At 41.4% G+C, this 25,011-nt stretch overlaps 1 protein-coding gene and 1 long non-coding RNA gene across 3 annotated transcripts in view; one reads left to right on the top strand and one right to left on the bottom strand.

Annotated features, from left to right (window-relative positions):
- Positions 1-13,094: 13,094 nt before the first annotated feature.
- LOC140195203 (uncharacterized) lies at positions 13,095-23,640 on the bottom strand. 2 transcript variants are annotated; one of them, XR_011885386.1, is made up of 3 exons: positions 23,509-23,640; positions 21,452-21,537; positions 13,095-19,195 (listed from the first exon to the last, which is right to left on the bottom strand). It is a non-coding gene; the product is annotated as an uncharacterized lncRNA (long non-coding RNA). The 2 variants fall into 2 exon arrangements; XR_011885387.1 differs by having other exon boundaries at positions 13,095-19,077.
- A 119-nt stretch (positions 23,641-23,759) lies between these two features.
- bmp2k (BMP2 inducible kinase) overlaps positions 23,760-25,011 on the top strand; it is a 92,256-nt gene continuing 91,004 nt past the window's right edge. Inside the window, exon 1 of the mRNA XM_072253139.1 lies at positions 23,760-24,223. Coding sequence (XP_072109240.1) covers positions 24,052-24,223 — 172 coding nt within the window. The 5' untranslated portion in view covers positions 23,760-24,051. The remainder of the gene's footprint in view (positions 24,224-25,011) is intronic.

Raw genomic sequence — 25,011 nt, 5'->3', positions numbered from 1 at the left:
GAAATCAGAGATACAAAGGTGCTTGTGGGTCCTCTTGCAGGATTCCCTTTAGGTTAACTTGCAGTTTGAATCAGTGGTGAGGAAGGCAAATACAATGTTAGCATTTTTTTCAAGATGACTGGAATATAAAAGCACGTATGCAACGCTGAAGCTTTATAAAGCATTGGTCAGGCATCACTTAGAGTAATGAGAGCAGTTTTGGGGCTCTGTTTTACCATCAGGTAGGACATCCAGGAGCCTGGAGAAGGTTACAGGAAGCAGGCAAGAGAATGGGGTTGGGAAGGATAAATCAGCCATGATGTTGTAATGGTGGAGCAGACTCAATGGGCCAATAGCCTAATTCTGCTCCCATGTCTTCTGATGAAAATCTGAGATACATTCTCTTAATTATATTACCAATCATAATTAAATAATTACCTAGGAATTATATACTGGTCAGCCTTTTTTCAGTGGAAGGCAAATTGTTGGAGAAGGTTCTTGAAGACAGGATTTGCAAGCATTTGGAAAAGCATAATCTGATTAAGGATAGTCAGTATGGCTTTGTGAGATGCATGTCATGCCTCCTGAACCTGGTTGAATTCTTTCAGGATGCAATATATCACATTGATGAAGGTAGTGCAGTGGATATGGTGAATATGGATAAGGCATTTGATAAAGCTGCTGATGGTAGGCTCATTCAGAAAGTCAGGAGGTATGGGATACAGAGAAACTTGGCTGTGAGGATTCAGAATTGACTTGCCCATAAAGGCAAAGACTGGTTGTAGCTGGTGTATATTCTGCCTGGAATACAGTGACCAAAGGTGTTCCACAGGAATCTGTTCTGGGATCACTCTTTGTGATTTTTATAAATGACATGAATGAGGAAGTGAAAGAGTGGGCTAGTCAGTTTGAAGATGACACAAAGGTTGTTGGAGTTGTGGGTAGTGTGCAAGGTTTTCATAGGTGAGATTGGGACTTTGATAGAATGCAGAGCTGGGCTGAGAAGAGGCAGATCGAATTCAACCCAGAGAAGTGCGAAGTGGATCACTTTGAAAGGTCGAATTTCTAGGAAGAAGTGAGAGGGTTGATGGCAGGTTTCTTAGCAGCGTGGGGGAGCAGAGGGATACTGGGGTCTACAAATTTGCTATGTAAATTTTATAGGGTAGTTAAGAAGGCATTTAGTATGTTGGCACTCATTATTTGAGGGACTGAGTTCAAAGTTCAAAATTCAAAGTAAAATTTATTATCAGAGTACATACACGCCACCATATCCAACCCTGAGATTCTTTATCTGTGGGCATACTCTGCAAATCTATAGAACAGTAATTGTAAACAGCATCAGTGGACAACAAACTATGCAAATGTAGATATAAATAAATAGCAATAAATAACGAGCATGAAATAACAAGATAAAAGAGTCCTTAAAGTGAGTTGTGGGAACACCAGAGGTAGAATGAGTGTAATTATTCCCTTTTGTTCAAAAGCCTGATGATTGAGGGGTAGTAACTGTTTCTGAACCTGGTGGTGCAAGTCCTGAGGCACTTGTACCTTCTACCTGATGGCAGCATGGCCTGGGCAGTGAGGATCTTTGATGTTGGATGCTGCTTTTCTATGGCAATGTTTCACATAGATGTGCTCAATGGTTCGGAGGAGTTTACCTGTGAGGTACTGGGCTGAATCCATTACTGTTTGTAGGATTTTCCACTCTAAGGCATTTGTGTTCCCATACCAGGCTGTAATGCAGCTAGTTAGCACACTTACCACCACAACATCTATAGAAGTTTGCCAAGGTTTTTGATGACATGCCAAATCTCCGCAGACTCCTGAGGAAGTAGAGGCACTGTTGTGCTTTCTTCGTAATTATATTTATATGATGCTCCAATGATTATTGGCTCATGGACCTACGGTTTCCCTCTCCTGAAATCTACTATCAGTTCCTCGGTCTTATTGACATTGAGTAAGAGGTTGTTGTTATTACACCATTCAGCCAAATTATCTCCTACCTGTATGCTGATTCATCGCCTCCTTTGATACAGCCCACAACAGTGGTGTCATCAGTAAATTTGAATTTGGTGTTGGAGTTGTACTTAGCCACACAGTCATAGGTGTAAAGAGATTAGAGCAGGCGGCTAAGCACCGTGCAGTGCTCCTGTGCTGATGGAGGTTTTGGTGGAGATGTTTTGCCAATCTGGACTGGGGTCTACAAGTTCAAGAGCCATGAGGTAATGTTGTAGCTCTATAAAATACTGGTTAGACCACACTTGGGATATTGTGTTCAGTCCTGATCACCTTGTTATAGGAAGGATCTGGAAGTTTTAGAGATGTTGCAGAGAAGGTTTACCAAGATGCAGCCTGGATTAGAGAGCATGTCTTGATAGGCTCAACAAACAAGGACATTTCTCTTTGGAGTGAATGAGGATAAGAAGCAACTTGATAGAGGTGTACAAGACAAGAGATATGTATCGAGTGCATAGCCAGAGACTTTTTGTCAGGGCGGAAGTGGCTAATATAAGGGGCATAATTTTAAGGTGATTGGAGGAAAGTATGGGGCAGGGGGTTGACAGTGGTAAATTTTTTGCACAGTGTGTTTGGATGTGTGGAATACGCTGGCAGAATTGTTGGTAGAACAAGATACATTAGAGACATTTAAGGGACTCTTAGAAAGGCACATGGATGATAGAATGATGGAAGGCTATGTAGGAGGGAAGGTGTAGATTAAAATGTCAGCACAACATTGTGGGCCACTGTGTTATAGTTTTCTATGATCTATGTTTTAATATATATTGAGAAGCAAGTTGGTTTTCAACCTTTGGCCTTGTTGGAATTAGCTTTGAAACAGGTCTGTGAATTTGAAATATACAACTCATCCAACCCAAGTGAATTTGATATTGTTGTTGAAAATCCCCTTGATACATTTCTCTGCCCTCAATGAAAATTTGCCATAATTTACCATTTACCAAGGGAAATTCTTTGAGCATGAAGGAATTTTAAAAACCAAAAAAAAATCCAAATCCCAGACACCCTGAACTACACTGAACCAAACATGTCTTATTCAAGTGTAAACTTAGTTTCAATTCCACTTCCTTTCTTCATAAGAGATCAGCTCGATATTGCTGCCTCTAGCCTAACTTTAATCCCGGTTTTGAGGAAAATAATGGCATGCCTTCCCAATCAAGTGTCGTCAGGTCAGAATTATTCATCCCAATTTTTAATTTGAAAAATAAGGAAATAGATAAAAATATGGAGTAATGCAATATCTGCATATCTCTGCTCGAGTTTCAGTTTGAGATGAGTTGATCATTGAGTCACGCATTTACATGGAACTGTTTGCAATATCAGGAAGTTGCAACGCTTGTCACAGCCAGTGACGTACTTTTGATATATAATCATTGTTGTAATGTAAGAAGCATTGCAGTCAATTTGTATTCAGCTAAATATCAAAATAAGTAATTTATTTTTGATGAGAGTCCAGTTTCTAGTCACTATTGCTTGCTATCTCTACTGCTCTGAGTATCATAGGATATTTTATATCTCCTTGAGAGAACGTAATAGTCCTTGGTTTACTGTGCCTAACACTGCAATATTACCAGACAGTATTTTATAGGATTGTTATTATATTCATATTTATTGTGTCTTTTCGTATTTTAGTTGTGTTCTTTATGCTTATTGTGTTTTTTATGCTGCATCTGATCCAGAGTATTAATCATTTTGTTCTCCTTTACATTGAAAAATGAAAATAAACAACCTTGAATCTTGAATAATATTATTGGATTGCCAAGCATTTGGGGAATGCCAGACATTCAATAGTTGTGTTAGGATTTTCTCTAATCCATAGCAGTTAATGAAAGACAGGGAGAAACAATATATTTATTTAAGATAACAATGGGTCCAGTTTATCCCTAAGCAACAAAAGGCATACAAAATAAAGGGTATATCAGATTAAGATAAGAATGATCAGGTGAACTATTCAGCAATTGTTATTTTAAGAAATGTATCATTGTGGGTATAAAAAAGTCTTTGCAGCCTAGAGCTTTTAGGAGTTACATAGCTATTGATTCAAGAAGGACATTAGCGAGGTCTTGTCCACTTCATTATACAATGTTATAGATACACTTACAAATAAATTAAAAAGTAACTGATTATGAAAGAAAATGATAAAAATAAAAGTTTTTGCTGCCTTTTTTAAAGCGATACAGTGTGGAATAGGCCCTCCTGCCCTTTGAGCCATGCCACGAGCATCCAGCCGACTTACACCTACCCTCCACAGGACAGTTTAACAATGACCAATTAATCTACTAACTGGTAGGTCTTTGGAATGTGGGTGGAAACTGGAGCAACTGCAGGAAGCCCACATGTTCATGGGGAGAACGTACAAACTCCTTGCAGATGATATCAGAATTGAACTCTGAACTCCGACGCCCCCTGTGGTATTGGTGGCATGCTAACTGCAGCGTTACTGTGGCACCCACTTGTTTTTGTTGAAGAATTGAAGGAAGGACGGTGAATAAAATGACATGCAGCATATGACTGGGATAGATCTGAAATTAAAACAAAAGCTAATGTGCAAAGAACAGGATTAAAGTTTATCCAGCAATTAGACTGAGCAATATGTGTCCAAAATGACAGACAGTATTCTAACTGCTAAAGTAATCAGTTCAGAGACTGACTAATTGAATGGATGTCTCATCCCAGGATGTGATTGTAATTCTGAAGATGGACCATCTTTGAATTTCTTGTTAATGTAAGAAATAAAAATGATGAATCCTCCAGAGGATTGGAAAGTTTTTGTTCAAATCAGAAAAAATAAACATGAGAAAGATCTTTATGAACAGGCAGATATTACAGGATGTTCTGCAAGTCAGAATTTATTGAAAAGTAAAGGTAGCAAATATCCTTCTGACTTTGGAGATCTTCATTTTATTGCCAGCCAGTGGTGTAGCGTTATCCACACCATATTTCAAGGCAAGTGGTCTCGGTTTCAAATCCGTCCGGCTCATTTCACGCTTTGCAACCATGCTGAGTTGAGCATCAAGCTAGCAACTTGGCCTCGTAAAAAAACAGACAAAAAATGCTTAAGAGATGTCAAAGTTGCTACTTGACACACCACAAGGCATGGAAAGGATTACGAAAGTTTGGTTTTACAATCAATTGGTGATTTTGCTCCTAAGTCAACAATAAGTGAAATATTTTGGATTTGGTCACATTATCAGTTGAGAGAGAAGAGAATTTGAAGAAAAAATATTCAAAAGTTATGTTTAATCTGCCAGCCAGGAAGATCAGATGGATAGCAACACGAGTCTTTTCTATCTTGGCAAGTAAAAAGATAGTGAAAGAAATAAAACAAGTGTGTAATATACCAAAGTGCATGGAGATAATTCAGAATAAAAACAAAAAATGCTGGTAAAGCTCAGCAGGTCGGGCAGCATCTGTGGAAAGATAAACAGATTTAATATTTCAGGTCTGAGGCTTTTTTGTTAGAACTCAAAATTATGAGTGACAGAGCTATTTCACTAATGTGATTTCATCTCACTGCAGAAATAGGATCATTAGCAAGCAATACTGTACTTGTTTTGCTTTGACAAATGAAATTATAAAAAGCTAGTCCAGCCGTTAAACAAAATATTAGCACAAATGTGTAATGAATTAGTGGAATTTGTAACACATTTTTCTTTGAAAACAGTATATTTGCTGAAAGGGAACTAGCCATAATGGACAAAAAAAAAACTACCGGAAGTAAATAGTGTGTGGAGCGGTATCTGGTGAGGCAGAGAGATGGTCAACATTCTGGGTTGAAACCCTGCATTAGGACTGAGAGTGTAGAGGAAAGAATTGAGAGAGAAGGGTGAGGGAGGGCAGGGCTAGTAATAGGTAGAACAATGTGAGGAGGGAGATGATGGGCAGATGGAGCAAGTGAGAGAGGGTAATGGATTTAGATAATGCAGTAGGCAAACAAAAAGGATAGATTTCTTAAGTAGACCAGTAGGTCTATGTAAGAAACACTGGGTGTCACAAAGGAGCATTGGGGACAGACCCAAATGCAAGACACAGACACTGAAGTACAAGGAACAGGACTTGACTAGAGTAGGGACGTGACAGGATTCAGACCAGGAGCAGGGACAAGAACGCAGAATTGGGCTAGGGAAAGCGGGACCAGGGCTATAAACCATGGACTAGGAGACAAGGCTTTGACTCCGAGCCCGAGACTGGACAAGGACCCAAAACCTGGGTCTTCCCTCGGGCTCGGACCCCAGAACCAGGCAAAGACATGACATGGCTGGGGTCTAGAGGCCTGAGCTTGGAGACAGGCTGGGGTCTTTGCTCTTGAGGCTGGGGTCCTGGGTCTTGAGCTTGGCTGCAGGCTGGGATCTTGGGTCTTGAGCTTGGAGGCTGGGAACTTCAGGCTTGGGTTCTTGGAGCTTGGCTTGGGGTCCTCGAGGCTTGGGTTCTTGGAGCTTGGCTTGGGGTCCTCGAGGCTTGGGTTCTTGCAGCTTGGCTTGGGGTCCTTGAGGCTTGAGTTCTTGGAACTTGGCTTGGGGTCCTCGAGGCTTGGGCTCTTGCAGCTTGGCTTGGGGTCCTCGAGGCTTGGGTTCTTGGAGCTTGGCTTGGGATCGAGGCTTGGGTTCTTGGAGCTTGGCTTGGGATCCTCGAGGCTTGGGTCCTTGGAGCTTGGCTTGGGATCCTCGAGGCTTGGGTTCTTGGAGCTTGGCTTGGGACCTTGAGCTTGGCTGCCGGCTGGGGTCTGGGATCTTGAGCTTGGCTGCCAACTGGGGTCTGGGATCTTGAGCTTGGCTGCCGGCTGGGGTTTGGGATCTTGAGCCTGGCTGCCGGCTGGGGTCTGGGATCCTGAGCTTGCGGAGGCTGATAACTCGGAGGCTGGAACTTGGAGACAGACTGGGAACTGTACATTAACATACAGCTGGGACTTATCCTTCGAAAAGCCAGGACTCACCTTTAACACGACACCAACATGAGACAGGACAGTACATAGACATAGAGCTGGGACTTATACTTAGACAAGCCGGGACTCTACTTCTCCACACCAAGGTGGGACAGGACCATCCGTTGGGTAACTGCAGAATGACCAGACTTACCCAACAGAGGCAAAGACAAGACAAGACAGATTCCTCTGCAGGGCAACGGTGAAATGGCCTGACTTACCCCACGGAGGCAAGGACAAGACAAGACCCCCCACAGGGCAACAGCAGAATGGCATGGCTTACCCCGCGGAGGCGAGGACAAGAAGAGACAACACCAAAGAACGACAGACAGTTCAATCTCTGCTCCGGTGGTAGCTCCGAGTCTCAGTTCAGCCAGCAACCTCAGCTGGCTACGGAAACAGCCAGATCCCTACCTATCTTGGAGTAGCTGGCAGCCACTCAGCTGGCCTGGGAAACAGCCGAATCCATACCACAAAGACAGCTCTGACTACCGACAGCAAGGCTCCATGAATCGATGGTTCTCCAATGTGGCCTAGAGATGGCAAGAGGCCACATTAGCCTACCACCGGCAGGTTGCTCCCAGGGGAACTGACAAGGCAAACCAGCAAACCACACTCAACCCCAAGGTTACTTATATTCCAAGCCCAAAAATAGGAATCAGGTGCCTACGATAAACTCAACCAAACAAGGGACAGCTGGATGACCCGAAGTCCTGAGTCCACGGACTGGACCGTGAACCGGAATGCGGACTTCACAGACCGGACCATGACACTGGGAGGGTGAGTTAACTGAAAATGGAACATTCAATGGTCATTCCATTTGGTTGCGGACTAGTCAAGTGATGAGGTGTTGTTCTTCAAGTCTGTATTTGGTCTCACTCTGGAACTGGCAAAGGCTGAGGGCAGACATCTAGTGTGGGAATGGGAAGAGGCATTGAAATGACTCATTAGTGGAAACTTGGCTTGGTTGTTATGTTCTGCAAAATGGTCACCTAGCCTGCAATTGGTCTTGTTGATGTAGATAAGGCCAATTTGACAGCACCAAATGCAGGGACAAAGGTTGGAGGAACTGCATGTGAATCTCTGTCTTACTTAGATGGGCTTTATACATCCTTGGATGGTGTTAAATGGGGAAGTGTAGGAACAAGTGTTGCAACTCCTATAGTTACAGGGGATGGGGAGGATGGATAGAGAAGTTTGCGCATAACAGTATGTCATGTAGACAGTAGTTGCTATGGAAAGAGAAGAAGCATTCTAAAGGCAGGAACAGTCAACCATGGTTGACAAAGGAGGTCAAAGACAGCACAAAATTAAAGAGGGGTGAGAGTGGATATTGAACTACTGAAAAATGATGCTGGAAAGGTAGTAATGGAAAGAAGGGAACCAGTGTTGGGATCCTATTGCAGCTAGTGGAAAAGATAAGGCTCATATACTGGATGCAGAGGTTGGCACAGTGAAAAATGAGGACATGGAAATATTATGTCTGTTCTCAGCAGGTCAGGCAGCATTAATGGAAACTAATAAACTGTTGATGTTGCAGGCCGAGATCCTTCATCAGGACTGGAAAGGAAGGGAGTGGGAACCAGGCTGAGTTCCTCTGGCATTTTGTGTGTGTTGCTCTGGATTTCCAGCATCTGCAGATTTTCTTCTGTTTCTGGGTGCTCCTGCCTCTGTTCTGTCTGGGTGGGAAGAAAGGTAGAGCAAATCCCAGGAAATGGAGGAAATGCAGGTGAGGGCTGCATCAGCAACGTTACAGGAGAAGCCATGTTTTCTGAAAAACTAAGCTTCATCTTAAGAACAGAATCAGCAGCAACAGAGAAATTGAGAGAAAGGGATGTCACCCTTACCGAAGACTGGGTGGAAGGAAGTCGAGATAGCTGTGGATTCAGTGGGTCTACAGTTATTGTCAGTGGGTAATTTGACCAGAAGATCCAGAACATGGAGAGAAATGTCAAAAATGGTCCAAATAAACCTGAGGATATAAATAGCAATGGTGATTAAATTGAGATCTGCACAAGTGCCTTGATTTTCTCAGGGAGTTAGATAACAACAAAGTGAGCGTCCTTTCAGCAAAACATGTAGCTGCCATAAAATTGAAATACAGAGTTTCTGGATGCTGGAAATTAAATTAAAAAGTGCTGGAAACGCTCAGCAGGTCATGCTGCATTCTGTAGACAGAAAATTGGACTTCATCTTTTAAGTCATTGACCCTTCAACAGAACTGATAAAGGTTCATAGACCTGAAAGGACACTTCTGTGTTTCTCTCACGCTGCAGAGTGCAGGCTGATTTGAGCTGTCTTTTCAAAATTTTTGTTTTTATTTCAGCTTCTATTTAAATTGCTGCCACTTATATTGATGGCACTTACCTCTGAGCAAATTGTACAACCAGGCTCCTGAAACCGTTAGGCCTCACAAACAAAATAAGTTCAAATTTAGACAGGAATCACAATCATAAACAGGTTTATTGGAATTCTTTTGAGAATCATTTAAACATACTTTTAAGTAGTCCAAATATTAACCAGAAATAACAGGGCACAACAATTTTTATTAAAGTATATTTACAATAGTCTTAATCACGGCCTGTAGTTTGCAGAAGGTTGCTGGACAGACTATACTCGGAGCTTTGCACTTTCCCAGTCTGCAATCTTTCCATCCTTGTCTTCCTGCTACACCTCACCACCTTTTAGGGTTTAGCTCATGCTGTAGATTTCCATGGAGTACCATATGTATAAGTCAACATTTGTTACTGACAGTTCTTGGTGAAGCCCGGATTGAGGAGGTGTGTGAGCGTATGAAAGCCAAATACCAGGAGCTGGTAGTGCAGTGCCAGAGGCGGGTGGAGGGCACGATGTGAGCCTATAGAGGTGGGATGCAGAGTTTTTACTGGCTGCTCACCCTGCAAAACCTACTCTCTCCTTGGAATTAAGGAGGCCGTCAGGACCGTCACAGAGACTGCTGAGTGAGCCTTCAGGTGGCTATGGATCGAGAGGTGACTTATGAACCTATGCTGCTGGGACACAAATCAGGGCCTGATCAGCCGTGGCTGTGTTGCCTAGATGGGAGTGCCTGATGTTGAAAGACTCTAAAAGCCCAATGACTCCAGGTTACAGCTCTGATGATGTGTCCCAGCACATCCGAGCAGGTACCTCAGCATCATTACGTGAACAATGACAAGTTTTGCATCCCAAATGTCTAGAATGGCTCTGCCATTCTACATAGGAATTCATATTTACACATCATACTGAGGTGGAAAATTTAAAGTGCATGCATCAATTTCTGACTCAATCTACTGGGAAACTCTTTCAACTGCTGGAAAACATGCAGTTATTGATTTTATTGGTAAATGCAAAGTGTGTTGTGTTCAAAGCCACTAACATATTCTGTACACAAACTTGTATATTACGATGGTCAGGAAATATCATTATGAATCAATTAGATATACTGTCATTTCAGGGTGAATCTGCATGCCTATCTTACCATGCAGAAACATTGGTGAACAATGTGACCCTATAGTGAATTCTATCATTGAGCCGCTAATGTTGAGTTGAATACATTGAGTACTTTTACTTCTAGAAACATAGAAACATAGAAAACCTACAGCACAATACAGGCCCTTCAGCTCACAGAGTTGTGCCAAACATGTCCCTACCTTAGAAATAACTAGGCTTACCCATAGCCCTCCATTTTTCTAAGCTCCATGTACCTATCCAAAAGTCTCTTAAAAGACCCTATCATATCCTCCTCCACCACCGTTGCCGGCAGCCCATTCCATGCACTCAACACTCTCTGAGTAAAAAACTTACCCCTGACATCTCCTCTGTACCTACTCCCCAGCACCTTAAACCTGTGTCCTCTTGTGGCAACCATTTCAGCCCTGGGAAAAAGCCTCTGACTATCCACACGATCAATGCCTCTCATCATCTTATACACCTCTATCAGGTCACCTCTCATCCTCCGTCGTTCCAAGGAGAAAAGGCCGAGTTCACTCAACCTATTCTCATAAGGTATGCTCCCCAATCCAGGCAACGTCCTTGTAAATCTGCTCTGCATCTTTTCTATGGCTTCCAAATCCTTCCTGTAGTGAGGTGACCAGTATATTTTTTCAGCATTACTGTTGAAATGAATCCTCTGTGCGCAATATTGATTGATGAAAGAAAAGTTTAATTTAAATTATGCCCTTCTTGACTTCAGGATACCCTAAATCCAGTTACAGGCAATGGAATTATTTCTGATGTATATTTCCCACAGTGACGTAAGCAATATGGCAGCCACTCTGTGCACAGAGAAATTCAACAACACAAACAGCAAGGTGATAATAATCAGATAATCTGTTCCTGGTTGGACTGAGTGAGGAATAAACATTGAAAATACACTAAGGATATCTCTCCTACTCTTCTGGGAAATAATGCCTTGGGATCTTTTATGTCAGCTTGACAGTGCAGATGGGCAATGGATTAATTTCCAATCAGAAAAATTTCACTTCTGACAGTGCAACATTTCCTCAGCACTACCCTTGAGTGGTAGCTAGATTCTTATGCTTATGTCTCAAGTGGGAATTGAATCCGCAACCTTCTGATTCAGGGATACATTTGCAACTAACTGAGCAGAAATTGATGTTGTCAGCTAAAACCATGTAAATAACTCTGACAGGGCTGATCTTTATTTGGTTAGTGATTTGTCTTGAGGCCAATCTCCTTTCTTCATAATTCTCTACTCATAAGTAAGCAGCAAGCAGCGCCACACAGTCTACTGAATTCCTTCATGACCATTATCGTTGTTCCTTTCCGTGCCTTGTTGTGCACTGAGTGGCAACCTTGCTGTTTCTTTAGCATTTGTCTTTTTTATGACGCCGAGTTGCTAGCTTGGCGCTTAACACACCATGGATGGAAAGCATGCAAGGGGCTGGCTGGATTCAAACCTGGGACCAGTCGCCTCGAAGTCCCGTGCGGATGCCACGACACCACTGGCTGGCTAAGACCGTTAATATGTTTGCACATTTCCTATGTCTTATCAAACAGTTAATGAGCAAAACCACCATGTATAAAAGATCACTGCTTATTACCAAACACAGTTAATATATCGCAAGCGTGTACATTATCGAAATACAAAAGATAATTACATTTAATTGTGGGGGAGAAAATAATGAACTTGACCATGTTTGCATTTTTTTCCCTGTAGATAACAGCTTGCTAATTCCTGCTCACGGTTTATAATCTTTCTGAATTTTGGCACAAGTCTCCAGTGAAATATAGAAGCTGGAGATGAGTTGGAGGTCAGGGACCCAGACAACTAACTTCCTGCACCGTATTTGACTTGTCACTAACTCAGGCAATGGAGCAGTGATGAGCTGACGCAAGTGGATGGATGTCTTTTGAACTTGTGCTGCATGGTAGTGTACTGGTGAGCACAACACTTTACAATACCAGCGACCCAGGTTCAATTCCCGCCCCTGCCTGTAAGGAGTTTGTATGTTCTCCCTGTGACCACATCAGTTTCTTCTGGGTGCTCTGGTTTCCTTTCACAGTCCGAAGATGGACCAGTTGGTAGGTTAATTGATCATTGTAAATTGTCTCATCATTTGGTTAAACCAGGGACTGCTGGGAGGTGCGGCTCAAAGGACTGGAGGGGTTTGTTCTATGCTGCATCGCAATAAATAAATAAATTTTTCTCCAGGGAGGGCTCACATAGGAACAGTCAGTAGAATGTGTTCATCAGCCCTTTGGCAAAAGGTACGTGAATTTTACTTTATGATAATCTTTTGAATTATTTGTCAACAGTTCAAGATGTTTTGTAATTAATTTAAAAATGTTTTTAAACTCTTCTGCATCAGTTGTCTATCGATCAGGTCAGATTATAAAGAATATGAATGAAAATGAATAAAGTAATCTACAAATGATGTGGACCAAATACAGACTAAACTTGTGCTAGAAGATTTCCAGTTCAATCTTTAGATAGAATCGCATTACTTAACTAACAATCAGCAGAATGGCCATCATTAACTGTTGCTATTGAAAAAATTGAGAAAGAGTTTTATGGTGATAGGTAAAAGATACCATGTAAAGAAAAAGTAATCACACAAGGATGATAGAAGTACATTTAGTAGCTGTTATGTTTTGTAACTTCAAAACATTAAACTAATTAAATGGAAGACACCGGAGTCCGTAATGTGGGTCTAACTTGAAGTTTACTTTCAGTGAGGCATATCTGCATCACGTGGTAGCATGATGACATATGTAATTCATGATTTTTACATATAACCCATAATTATTTAAGGGAACAAGAATGCTTAATGAAACAATATATACAGTATATACACACACACACACAAGATCACTCAAATATTAGTGAAATATTAAATACACAACAGTAGCCAAAAAAGTTGCATAAATATTTGAGAGAAGAGAAGTTACTGGGATGAAGGGAAATGACGGTGGAGAAGGACTGACTGAATTCCTCTTGTAGACTGTTAGCTGAGGCCTGATGGACTGAATGGTTTATTTCAATATTGCAATGTTTAATAATATTAAAGTATGTCTCATAAATATATGTTCTCCTTTTCTTACCTTATTTTATTTAGTTCATGTCAGTGAAGCGATTGGTAGCATTTATTTGATCATACAATTTAAACTTGAGAAATCAGGGACAAATGTATTACTAAATTTCCAAACTGCTAATAGAGAGTTTCAGAGCAAACAACATACAATTGCCACTTCCTATAATAAAACCATGACTTGTGGCAAACAACCTTATTTTATGTAGTTCATGGTGCAGAAGTGTTTGTAGCATTTATTTGAATGTACAACTTATGGTTGGAAAATCTAAGATGGCAATACATGGCGATGTTTTGTGGCTAGTTCACAAAACTTCTAGACACTTCTTCTACTATCACTGCAATCTGCACCTGTAATTTTCCATTAGCGAATGCACTTTTGAACCACCTAAACAAACTAGCAATTTTATGACCTCTTGGCGGGCTTGAATCTCAGTAATGAAGGTATGGTGTCTTTAAGCAGACAAAAGTCAATTGCCATGACCGGGAGCAAGGGAGGACTCCAAGCCGGACTAAACTGTTGGGGTGTAGAACATCCTCTACTCTATTTTGTTCTGGAGAATAAAATAGAGGACCTAAGGGCGAGATTGCTGTATCAGAGGAAAACGAGGGATTACTGCATTCTCATGGCTCAATCTGGACATGCCAGATACAGTGCTCCAGACAGAGGGTTTTTCAATCCACTGGATGGAGCAACCTGCTGATTCAGAGAGGGCAAGATGTGGTGCTCAGACGTAGTGGTCTTGTTGCACTCCTGTTCTCACGACCTGGAACATCTAATGATTAATTACTGTCCATTCTATTTACTGAGAGAGTTCTTCTTGGTGATCCTGACCACAGTTTATGTAGCACCAAGGGCAGATGTTAACTAACCACTGAATTCATTGAGTGTTGAGATTAGTGAACAAGAAACAGCCTGCCGTGACACTTTTAAGTCATAGCTGGGGACTTCAGTCAGGCTTGCTTGAAGAAATCTCTGCCCAGTTATCATCAACATACTATCTGTAGGACCGGGGGTCCCAACACACTCAATCACGTAACACTACAATCAGGGGTGCCTACTGTTCCATCCCTAGACAGCATTTTGAGAAATCTGATTACTTGCCTGTCTTCCTCCTACCTGCTTATAGGTGAAGGCTAAAGAGCAAGGAGCCAGGTGTAAGGACAATAAAACAATGGTTGTGAGAGGTAAAGGAGCAGCTACAGGATTGCTTCAAGATGGTGGACTGGGCCATGTTCAAGGATTCATCAGAGGACTTGAATGAATACAGTTATCATGGATTTTATAAATACACATGGGGACGAGTGTGTCCTCACAAAATCATTTAGTGTCTTCCCCAAACAGAAGCCTTGGATGAATCAAGAGATCTACGATCTTCTGAGAGCTATAATGGTGGTGTTCATGTCTGGTGACCAAAGAAAGTTCAGGACATTCATGTATGACTTCCAGATAGTCAAATTATATGCAAAGTGGCAATTTTGGACCAAACTTGAATCACAGAAAGATGCGTGACAGCGGTAACAGGGCCTGAAAGCTATCGTCTCCTACAAAGTAAAACCAAACAATATATGTGACAGTAAGCTTTTGTCCCAGGTGCGCTCAATACCTTTAATGCTCACTTTAACTGACAACACATGGAGACATCTTCGTGAACTCCCACAAATCCCAAAGACCCTGTGATTTCAGTCTCTGAGGCCGACATGAGAACACCCTTCAGGAAGGTGAACCCACAGAAAGCATCTGGCCCAGACACTATACCTGGCAGAGTTCTGAAGAACTGTACTAATCAACTGGCTGGAGTGTTCATTGAGATCTTTAATTAGATTAGATTAGATTCAACTTTGTTGTCATTGTGCTGAGTACAAATATAAAGCCAATGAAATGCAGTTAGCATCTAACCAGAAATGCAAAGAATAGTGTTATTTACAAAATAACTGTGAATAAAAAGTAAGTGCTACAGCACACAAATATAAAAGTACTGAGACAGTACAATATGGGTACAATACTGCTTAGCGCTGTGATGTGAGGCTCAGCAGGGTTATAGCCTCAGGGAAGAAGCTCTTTCTGTGCCTTTACCAAAATGATACATTTACCAAATATACCCTTCACCAAAATGATACATTTTGGTAAAACCTCTTGCTTTGGCAAACTGAGGTACCCACCTGCTTCAAGCAGGCTTCAATTATACCAGTGTCCAAGAAGAATGTGGTAACTACCTCAATGACTATTATCCAGTAGCACCTACATCCACAGCAATGAAGTGCTTTGAGAGCTTGGTGATGAAACATACTAACTCCTGCCTGAACAGTGACCTGCACTAATTTGCCGACTGTCACAACAGGTCAACAGCAGATGTCATTTCATTGCCTCTTCAACCCTGGAATATCTGGATAGTGAAGATGCATATATCAAGATGATATTGATTGACTACTGCTATGCATTTAATACTATCATCCTCTCAAAACTAGGACTCCTTGTGCAACTGGAGCCTCGATTTCCTCACTTACAGACCCCAGTTACTTTGGATTGGCAAAAACATCTCCCCAATCTCCATCAGTACGGGTACAGCACAAGACTGTGTGCTTAGCCCCCTGCTCTACTCGCCTTATACTTATGACTCTTCTCCGTGGATTGTCACCTTGTCGTGGTGGAGAAGCTTGTGTGGTCCTGTGATCCTGAGAGCAATGCCGTCTGGAGCTATGCTCCTGGTAGGGTCACCCATGGCGGTAAGGTTGAGAGTGAGGTCCCTGACAAAGAACAATCCAACTAAGACCTCAATGGTGGAACAGGTGGACGAAGTTACTTCGAACTCAACGGCTGTGAAGGCGGATGAAGGCTGCAACAAATCCATCAGCTCTAATCATTGTGGTTTCCATGCCTTTGGAATCAGTTGGCTGATTTGTGAAGTATCGTGTGCTTATTGGAGTGCAACCTCAAGTACACGTTAAACAAATACACGCATAGGTGTCTTCACTCTTTTGGCCACTTCTTCAGAATGAAGACCATTATCCTCGACCTCGAGGGATAGCCACGACGACGATGACGACAACGATTTATGACTGTAAGGCTAAGCACAACTCCATATTTAAGTTTGCTGATGACACCACTATTATTGGCCAAGTCAAAGGTGGTGATGAATCAGCATATAGGAGGGGAGATTGAAAATCTGGCTGAGTGGTGCAACATCAACCTCTCACTCAACGTCATCAAAACCGCTGAGTTAGTTATTGACTATAGCGCTCTTCAGAAAATTATTGGTGGTGAGGGTCAGCAACTTTAAATTGCACATTTTCATTTCACAGGATCTGCCCTGGGTTCAGCACATAAGTGCCATTACAAAGAATGGAATTGCAGCACCTCTACTTTCTTAGAGGTTTGCAAAGATTCAGCATATCATCTAAAACATTGACAAACTTCTATAGATGCATGGTAGAGAATGCACTGACTGGTTGCATCATGGGCTTGTATGGAAACTCTAATGCCCTTGATTAGAAATGCCCACATAAAGTAGTGTACACAGCCAAGTCCAACATAGTTAAAAGCCGGCCCCACCACTGAACTCATTTACAAGGAGTGCTGTTTCAGGAAAGCAGTATCCAACATCAAGGACCCATGCCATCCAGGCCATGCACTCTTCCTGTGGCGACCATCAGGAAGAAGATACAGCAGCGTTAGGTCCCACCACGAAGGAGATAGACAAGTATTCGGTCCCACACTACCAAGTTCATGAACAGTTATTACCTCTCAAACATCAGGCTCTTGAACCAGAGTGGATAACTTCACTCACCCCAACACTGAACTGATTACACAACCTATGGACTCTACAACTCATGTTCTCAATCTTTCTTATTTATTTATTGATCTATTATTATTTTGTTTATTTTTTGAGCCTAAGTGATAGGGTGGCAGAGTAGCATAGCAGTTGGTATGATGCATTAGAGCACCAACACCAGTGATCAGTGATAGTGGTTCAGTTCCTGGTGCTGTGTACATTCTCTCCTTGACCACGTGGGTTTCTTACATGCACTCCAGTTTCTTCCCACATACCAAAGACCAACAGGTTAAGGTGAATAAATTCTGGGCATGCTGTGTTGGAACTGGAAACATGGCAACATATCCACCAATAGTCCAGTATATCCTCGGACTGTGTTGCATACTGGCGCAAATGACACATTTCATTGTATGTTTTAATATATATGTGTCAAATAAACCTAATTTTTATAAAATCTCTTTATCTACTAACTTTATAGGACAAACCATGCTCGATCAAGCCGCTGCCTGCATTAGTTCCTGCTTCCTACACCCTGCTCCCAACATCACGTTTTCTTCGGTAAGAAGCAGATACCTATTGTGGGTTTGTGGGACTGACTGAAGCCAAGAATTGGATATTGCAGCTCTCCTGTAAGTTGGAGGAAGACCATGAGAGGAAGCTTAAACTTGAGCAATGCTCCCTCAGCACCCGGCTTATTTATTGACTGCTTACTGCTGTCAAAGGTCTTTTGAAAATTGACTGTCTCTGATAGAGAGAGACACATGAAAAGAGTTCAAATAACTAAAGTAAATAATTATTAACAAAATAGGAAATAAAGTTAATAAATATGCTCTTAAATACTTTCATCAGTTAGGCTTTAAATAAAGACATAAAGATAAAGCATATAAAGAAAAGCTAAGAAGCCATTAACATGCAATTTCATTTGTAACAAGATTGGTGACACATACAAAAGAGTGGGTTGGGTCTTCTTACACCAGCCTTAATTGGCAAACGTTCATGGGCTTAAGGAGTGAGATGCATTCAGCCTCGCAGTTGAAATTTCTTTTTCACCTCTGGACTTGGTGGATGAATGCATTACTGAGTGGGAGACATGAAAGGTAAAATATACAGATAGGAATCAAAAGCCAGTTGACCCACAAGGAGGATGCCACAAATCACAGTAGTTTCTACCTAATGACATGGAGAATCAGACTCGGGTTTAACACATGCCGATTGTTACTGCCCATCCTCTGGCCCCACTGCTGTTAAATCTCCTCGTAATCCCAAAGTCACTTCCTGTTCCCTATTGCATAGCTTCAAATGGTAATAATTGCATAGCTTCAAATGGTAATAATGGTTATGTGGCCCCATAACAGATAAGGATTGTAAAGATTCTTACCACCTTATCTATCTTTTGCATAACACAAAGAATGCTTTTAATGAAAACTAAAAATGTAATTTAGTCTTTGTGGTCAGATATAAGTATTCACAAGGAGATTACTGCATTAGTTCTATGTAAAAATAAAAACAACCTGTGCGTGTGTGGGTGCAATGTGTGAACTTAACGTTCATATTAACATTGAATATTAATAACCAAGTTTGAATGTCTAAACTCCTTGTTCCATATTCTTGCTTCAGAGTTTTACATTGTATCCTAAAGCAACAGAAACCCTTACAAAGTTCCCTGCTGTAGCATTCCATCCCATTGACTTTCATGGACACTTAACTGCTTAAATGCTGTTTTCGGGTCCTTGGTCTTGTCTACAGTTCGCTCAATGTTCCAGCCTATTTTTTTCAACATCCTTCTTATGCATTCTATTTCACATTCTCTGTTCTTCTCAATGGTAAATCGTGAGTCCTGTTTCAGAAGTCACTGTCATTAGTTGAATGAATTCATGGAGGTTGCATTAGGAGAACAATTGTTTTTCAGTCAACACACACAAAATGTTGGAAGAACTCAGAAGGTCAGGCAGCATCTATTGAAAAGAGTAAACAACTGACATTTCATGCTGACACCCTTCATCAGGGCTCCTGATTTGAATTGTTTTCCAGTGCTGTCTTAGACACCTTCGCTTACAACATATTTTTAAAATTACTAGAACACATTTTTGAATGACTTTGCTCTTAAGTTTACAGCAGTTTTCAGAAAGCGTTTTACAAAAATTCCAAGATAATACAGCAGCCTCAACAGTCTTCCGAATATGTATGAAGTGGCCCAGGGTTGCCTTCTCTCAGGGCAGGTGATACTATATAAATGAAAAGTATCAATGTTAATTTACCAGCTTTCCCTGATATGAGCTGGGAAGCCCTCCCCTGATGTTATGTGAAATATTAGGAAACATTTTGCTTCACAAAATATATTCTAATTACTGAGATACACAGTTTTCATCTGATTGCTGGCTTCAAAGCGGCTCTGTCAGTAGGACAGATCTTAGCTTTGCTTTATTCTGATGGAAAATCCACAGGGGGAAAGAAACATATACAGTGGATTCCATTTAATTGGGGCACATCAGGTCTAGTACATTTTGGCCCAATTAAGTGGCTGTGCCAATTAACTAAAGTTTCATGAAAATAGTTTAAAAGGTATATAAAAAACAAACTACAGTTTAACTGAGTAACAAGTTATGTATTTGAATGAAATACAGAACAAATTAAAACCCTAATAATGCCACTACAGTACTATAAAACTGTGTGTTAGTTCCAAATAGTTATTGATAGAGGAACTCTTCCAGTTTACATAGTTGTGTTCTTTTGATTGACTGTAAATGAACAAAATCAGCACAGGCACCTAGTGTAGATAACGGATTTGCCAACATACAATACTTTTGATGACTGCGCCCTCCAAACCAGGGATTCACAACCTGAGGTCCACGCACCCCTTGCTTAATGGCATTGGTCCATAGCATATTAAAGGTTGGGAAGCCCTGCTCCAAATCTTCATTTTCATTGTAACATTCAAGATGGTTGTCAAAATCTTCAAAGTTCCTAACTTGTTGAAGTAGTGAAATTGTTTCATTTTCAGTCCTGGTTGTTTCTAGCATCACAAAGCCTGAATGCTTGAAACCACAATGAGTGAAATATTTCTGTATTGTCTTACTGCTTATTTCTTGCTAACTATCAGGAATAAAACTCACTGCTTTTTGACACAAACACTATTTAAAAACTGTTTGCTCTCAGCCAGTGTAGTGTCTAACGGTTACACAAGTGCACACAACTGACCGCTAACTAGAAACTGTTTGGCAACAGTCTCCTGTCCCAATTAAATGGCATAGTGTCCCAAATAACCAAAATGAATCCCAGCTATTTTCTTGATTAGCTTTTGTTTGTTAAGTGTTGTCCCCATTGAGCAGTAGCCCCAAGTAGCCGATGGTCCAATTAACCAGAATCCACTGTATCTGGTATGTATGAGATAATTGCTAATTTTCTTCTTCAGAATTATATTTGCATATTTTTCCAGTTACGGTACTGGAAGTTTTAATAATTTGTTTCTTCACAAAAGTGATTTTGATTGAGTACTGTCTAGCTGTTATGGTTCAAAGGAAACTGAATTAATATGTTTAACGCTAGCCTTAGATTGCATTTTTGAAGATTGCTGCATGAGTCTAAATGTTTTGTTCACTGTTTGACATAAACTCAATAAGTGACGGTATATTTTCTCATCCAGACTATGAAAGTCAATAACGTATCTATTCTTGTCAGGTGCTTTCCATAAAACTGCACCCAGCATAGAAAAGTTGCAATTGTTCTATTGATGTGCTCTGAACTGCTCAAAGGGACTTCCCTCCAAATATGAGTAAAAATAAGGAACATTGGACTAAGAAGGGAAACCCCATCATCGCAAGCTTATTGCTAACTGTAAGCAGAAAAATAGGCATTTGTGTTTTTCATATTTTTCTTGCTTTGAAAGGGAGGGGGTCTACAGTTATATGATAGAACATCAAATTTGATTATATGTTAAACTATACATTTTCTAGTGTACTATTAAATAATTTTCCTAATTGTTTCAGTCCATCTCAGAAGAGATTGGAAAAGTGAAAGTTTCAGCTAGTAACAGAATATGCCATTCTGATAACAAAAGAAAAGAAATTCAAGGACTTAATTGATTTGGCTCGGTCTGCTTTTACTCTGGCCTTTCTTAGCGATTTGTCTATACTCGGCCAAACATGGAGGTTGAGACAACCTGAAGGTCAGTCATCCGTATAGATTACCTCCTGCTTTAATACCATACTCACAAATGAGTCCAGCAGTGCAGCGCCCTTGAAGACTTTACATCGGGGAAGGTTGCAAACAAATCTCTCTTGAATGGGGAATGCCAAACCTGTGGGAAAATTTAAGTGCAGACAAATATTTAACTTAATTCATTTTAATGATTGTAATCATCTGTTAGTGTTTGGAGGCATTTTTAATTAAACATTATTTTTTGATTCTTAAATATCTCATAATCATTTAAAGATAATTCTTTTATATGCAATTATTTTTAAATGGTTGTAAGATATTTAAAGTACTTGAAATATCTTCAACATTAGGAACACTGAAAGCTGTTAAACTGCTCTAGGCTTGGCCTCAGTAGCAGACCACTTGAGGCTACTTACACTCAGTAGCCACTGCATTAGGTGCCTCCAGTATCTAATGAAATATCCAGTGAGTGAATGTTCATGGTCTTTTGCTGCTGTAGCCCACCCACCTCAAGGCTCAGAGATACCTTACAGCACTGAGCTTCTAAACATATGATTCCCTTTGAATAGTCTGTAGTGACAAAGTGTTCACTTGTTCTCCTTGCCATGCTGAGAAATTGATTAACCCACACAGAGACTGACAGGAAAAAATGAAATTATGTTTGCCATTTATTTGCATAACTTTCATATAATTTTGATTACCTCGGTCATTCATTATGTTCCGTGTTGTATGATGTTGCTGATCAGAATCCCATGACCATGATTGTTCTTGGCAAGTTTTTCTACAGATGTGGCTTGACATTACATTGTTCTGGGTGGTGTCCTTACAAGATGGGTGAGCCCAAACATTATCAATACTCTTCAGATTCTGTCTGCCTGGCGTCAGTGGTCGCATAACCAGGACTTGCGATATGCACCAGCTGTCATACGACCATCCACCACCTGCTCTCATGGCTTCATGTGACCCTGACTGGGGGACTAAGCAGGCGTTACACCTTGCCCAAGGGTGACTTATAGGCTAACAGGGGGAAGGAGTGCCTTACACCTCCTTTAGTAGAGACCTATTTACATCCCGCCACCCGATTTACAGTATGGTTTAATTAAAGAAGCCCTTGTATGTTACTGTTTATTAATTGAGCATTGAATACAAACATTCAGAAATAACGGTTCAGTTATACAGACAGTGGCAAGATCACATCTGGAGTATAAAGAACAGCATTAGTCTTTTTATTTAAAGGTGGCCATTAATGCATTGAAGCACTTCACAGAAGCTTTGCTTGCCCAATACTTGGATAGGGTAGATTGGAAAGATGAAATAGGTTTAGCTTGTATTGGTAGGAATTTGAAAGAATATGAAGAGGATGACTGAAATATTTAAGATCCATAGCGATCTTGATTGGATGAATGTGGAGAGTATGTTTCCTCTTGTGGGAGAAACTAGAACAGGATCACTGTTTAAAAACTAGGAAGCACCCATATAACACAGATGAGCAGTTTTTTTTCACAGTGTAAGGAGGGTTAGGGCTCTTAATTCAAAGGGGGTTGAAGCAGTCTTTGGATATTTGTAAGCAGATGTTTGATAAGCAAAGGGATGAAGAGTCTCCCATGGTATTAAAGAATGTGGAATTAACATTCAGCCATTAATTTAATTAAATGGTGATGGATACTTGTTTCCCATGTCAGTCCGATTTCTAAGTTATACTGCCAGCAAATGTAATTCCATCTTTTCCAGCAGGCCTGTGATTTGCCATAGATATTACAAAAGAATTTTGAAAGCAACTACTACTGTAACTATGGTAGACAGGAATCAGCACACATGTTCCTGTGTCTTCCCACAAATGCCCAACTGAAATCCCTTGGCTAAAATAAACACAGATTAAATCCAAATTTCTTCATAAATACTTAAGTTTCACTTTCTTTTGGCCAGTACTTGAAAGTCAGCAAAGCTTTAGAAAAATAAAATGAGTGTTTTATAAAAATAGCTTTAAATCACAACTTGAAATAAGTTATAAAAAATTTCCTTGGCGATATTGAATGGGTGCCTGGTGCAATAAACACCCATCATGTTTCTTAAGACATCATCTCGTGTGGTTACAAGAATTCTAATGACTTACTTCTTTGGTTTTGTAATGAACTTTTGTTTGTTTCAACAACTTGCAACATTAGCTCCCTTCGTTTTAACCCCCGCAGCACGGCAAGGCCCGCCTTCTTCCGCGTCACGACAGACTTGACAGCGGAACAAGCCCGACACATTGTGCGACGGACAGTGACCCGATCCAATCAGCGTCAAAGATGTCCGCAAGGGGGTGGGAGCGGAAAGGAGATGCCCACCAATGGACGCAGGGTGATGGTGGGAGCTCGGCAGGCTGGGCCAATTGTGGGTGAGAATACGCTGGGTAATCAGGAGAACGGACGGCCCGGGCGAAGCCCTCCCTTGTTCGGCAGCGCACGCCCCGCCCGAGCTCGGTCCGAAGTTTTTAAACAGGATGAAATCTGGAATCATCTGAAGTGCGCGAACGCAATGCAGTTGGGGTGCTAGGGGGTGCTAGGCGGTGGAAGCACGTCTCCTGCGCATTTGCCGCCGGCCCGGGGCGGACGAGGGGCAGCAACAGCATCGGACTGGCGTCGTACCGCGGCAAGAAGTTGCTTCTTGAACCATGAAGAAATTCTCACGCATCTCGAAGCCTGAGGGAGCGGGATATGTGGGTGCTGGAGGAGGAGGAGGAGGAGGAGGCGGCGGCGGCTCGGCGGGGAGCACCGGCAACTACGTGGGCAGGGTGTTCAGCGTGGGACGTTACCAGGTGACCGTGGAGGAGTTGATCGCCGAAGGTGGGTCGGGGCGAGCCAGCGCCGGGCGGCTTGGGGGGAGTGGGTCGGTGTATGGGCGGGCTGATTGAGTGTGGTCCAGGCTTGTTTTGGAGGGGGTGGTGACTCAGCCCCTGTCACTAAACTGACCCTCGGCCTTTACCAGGCAGCGCCTCATCTCCTCCCGTTCACCTCGTTGCACTCCCAAATTTCCCATTTTTATTCCCAACCTTTATTTATTTACTTGCTAACGAGTTCCTCTTAAGGTCAGCCGGAGTTTAAATTGGGGCAATAGCTGACGGTACAGTTACTCTGAACTTCAGATTCTTCAACATGTCTGTCATCTCTTCCTCTTCTTCTTGGTAGCATTTTGCCGCTTTGCTTTTGTGTGAAATGTTATTTTAATGCTGTCCTCAGTTTTTTCTTGCATACCCTCACGTGCAAATAAAACTTAGAAAAACTTTCACCCATTTCTGGATTGTGTGTTGGGGGTGGGTGGCTGATGTGTCAGTCAATACAATAATACTATTAGGTGGGAAAATGCTTTGGGTGTTTCTTTTTACGTTATTTGTTCTGAAGCCCATTAAATTTACTTTAGAAGAGTTTGTACACTTTCCTCCCGGAGAATTTAATTGCATTATCCAACAACCAGAAATTGACTAAGTTTGTGTTGGCACTTTTGTGTCAAGGAGCTATGCAGAAAGTGTGATTTCTTCTGTGAAATAATTGCTTTTGTAGAATTATAGCTGTTACTGCATTTTGGTACATTGTCACAATACATACAGTGACAAAGTGTATGTAACATTGTGTTT

This window comes from Mobula birostris, chromosome 3, assembly GCF_030028105.1.
Source record: "Mobula birostris isolate sMobBir1 chromosome 3, sMobBir1.hap1, whole genome shotgun sequence".
NCBI classification, from domain to species: domain Eukaryota; kingdom Metazoa; phylum Chordata; class Chondrichthyes; order Myliobatiformes; family Myliobatidae; genus Mobula; species Mobula birostris.
This window is presented reverse-complemented; position numbering and strand designations above follow the sequence as displayed.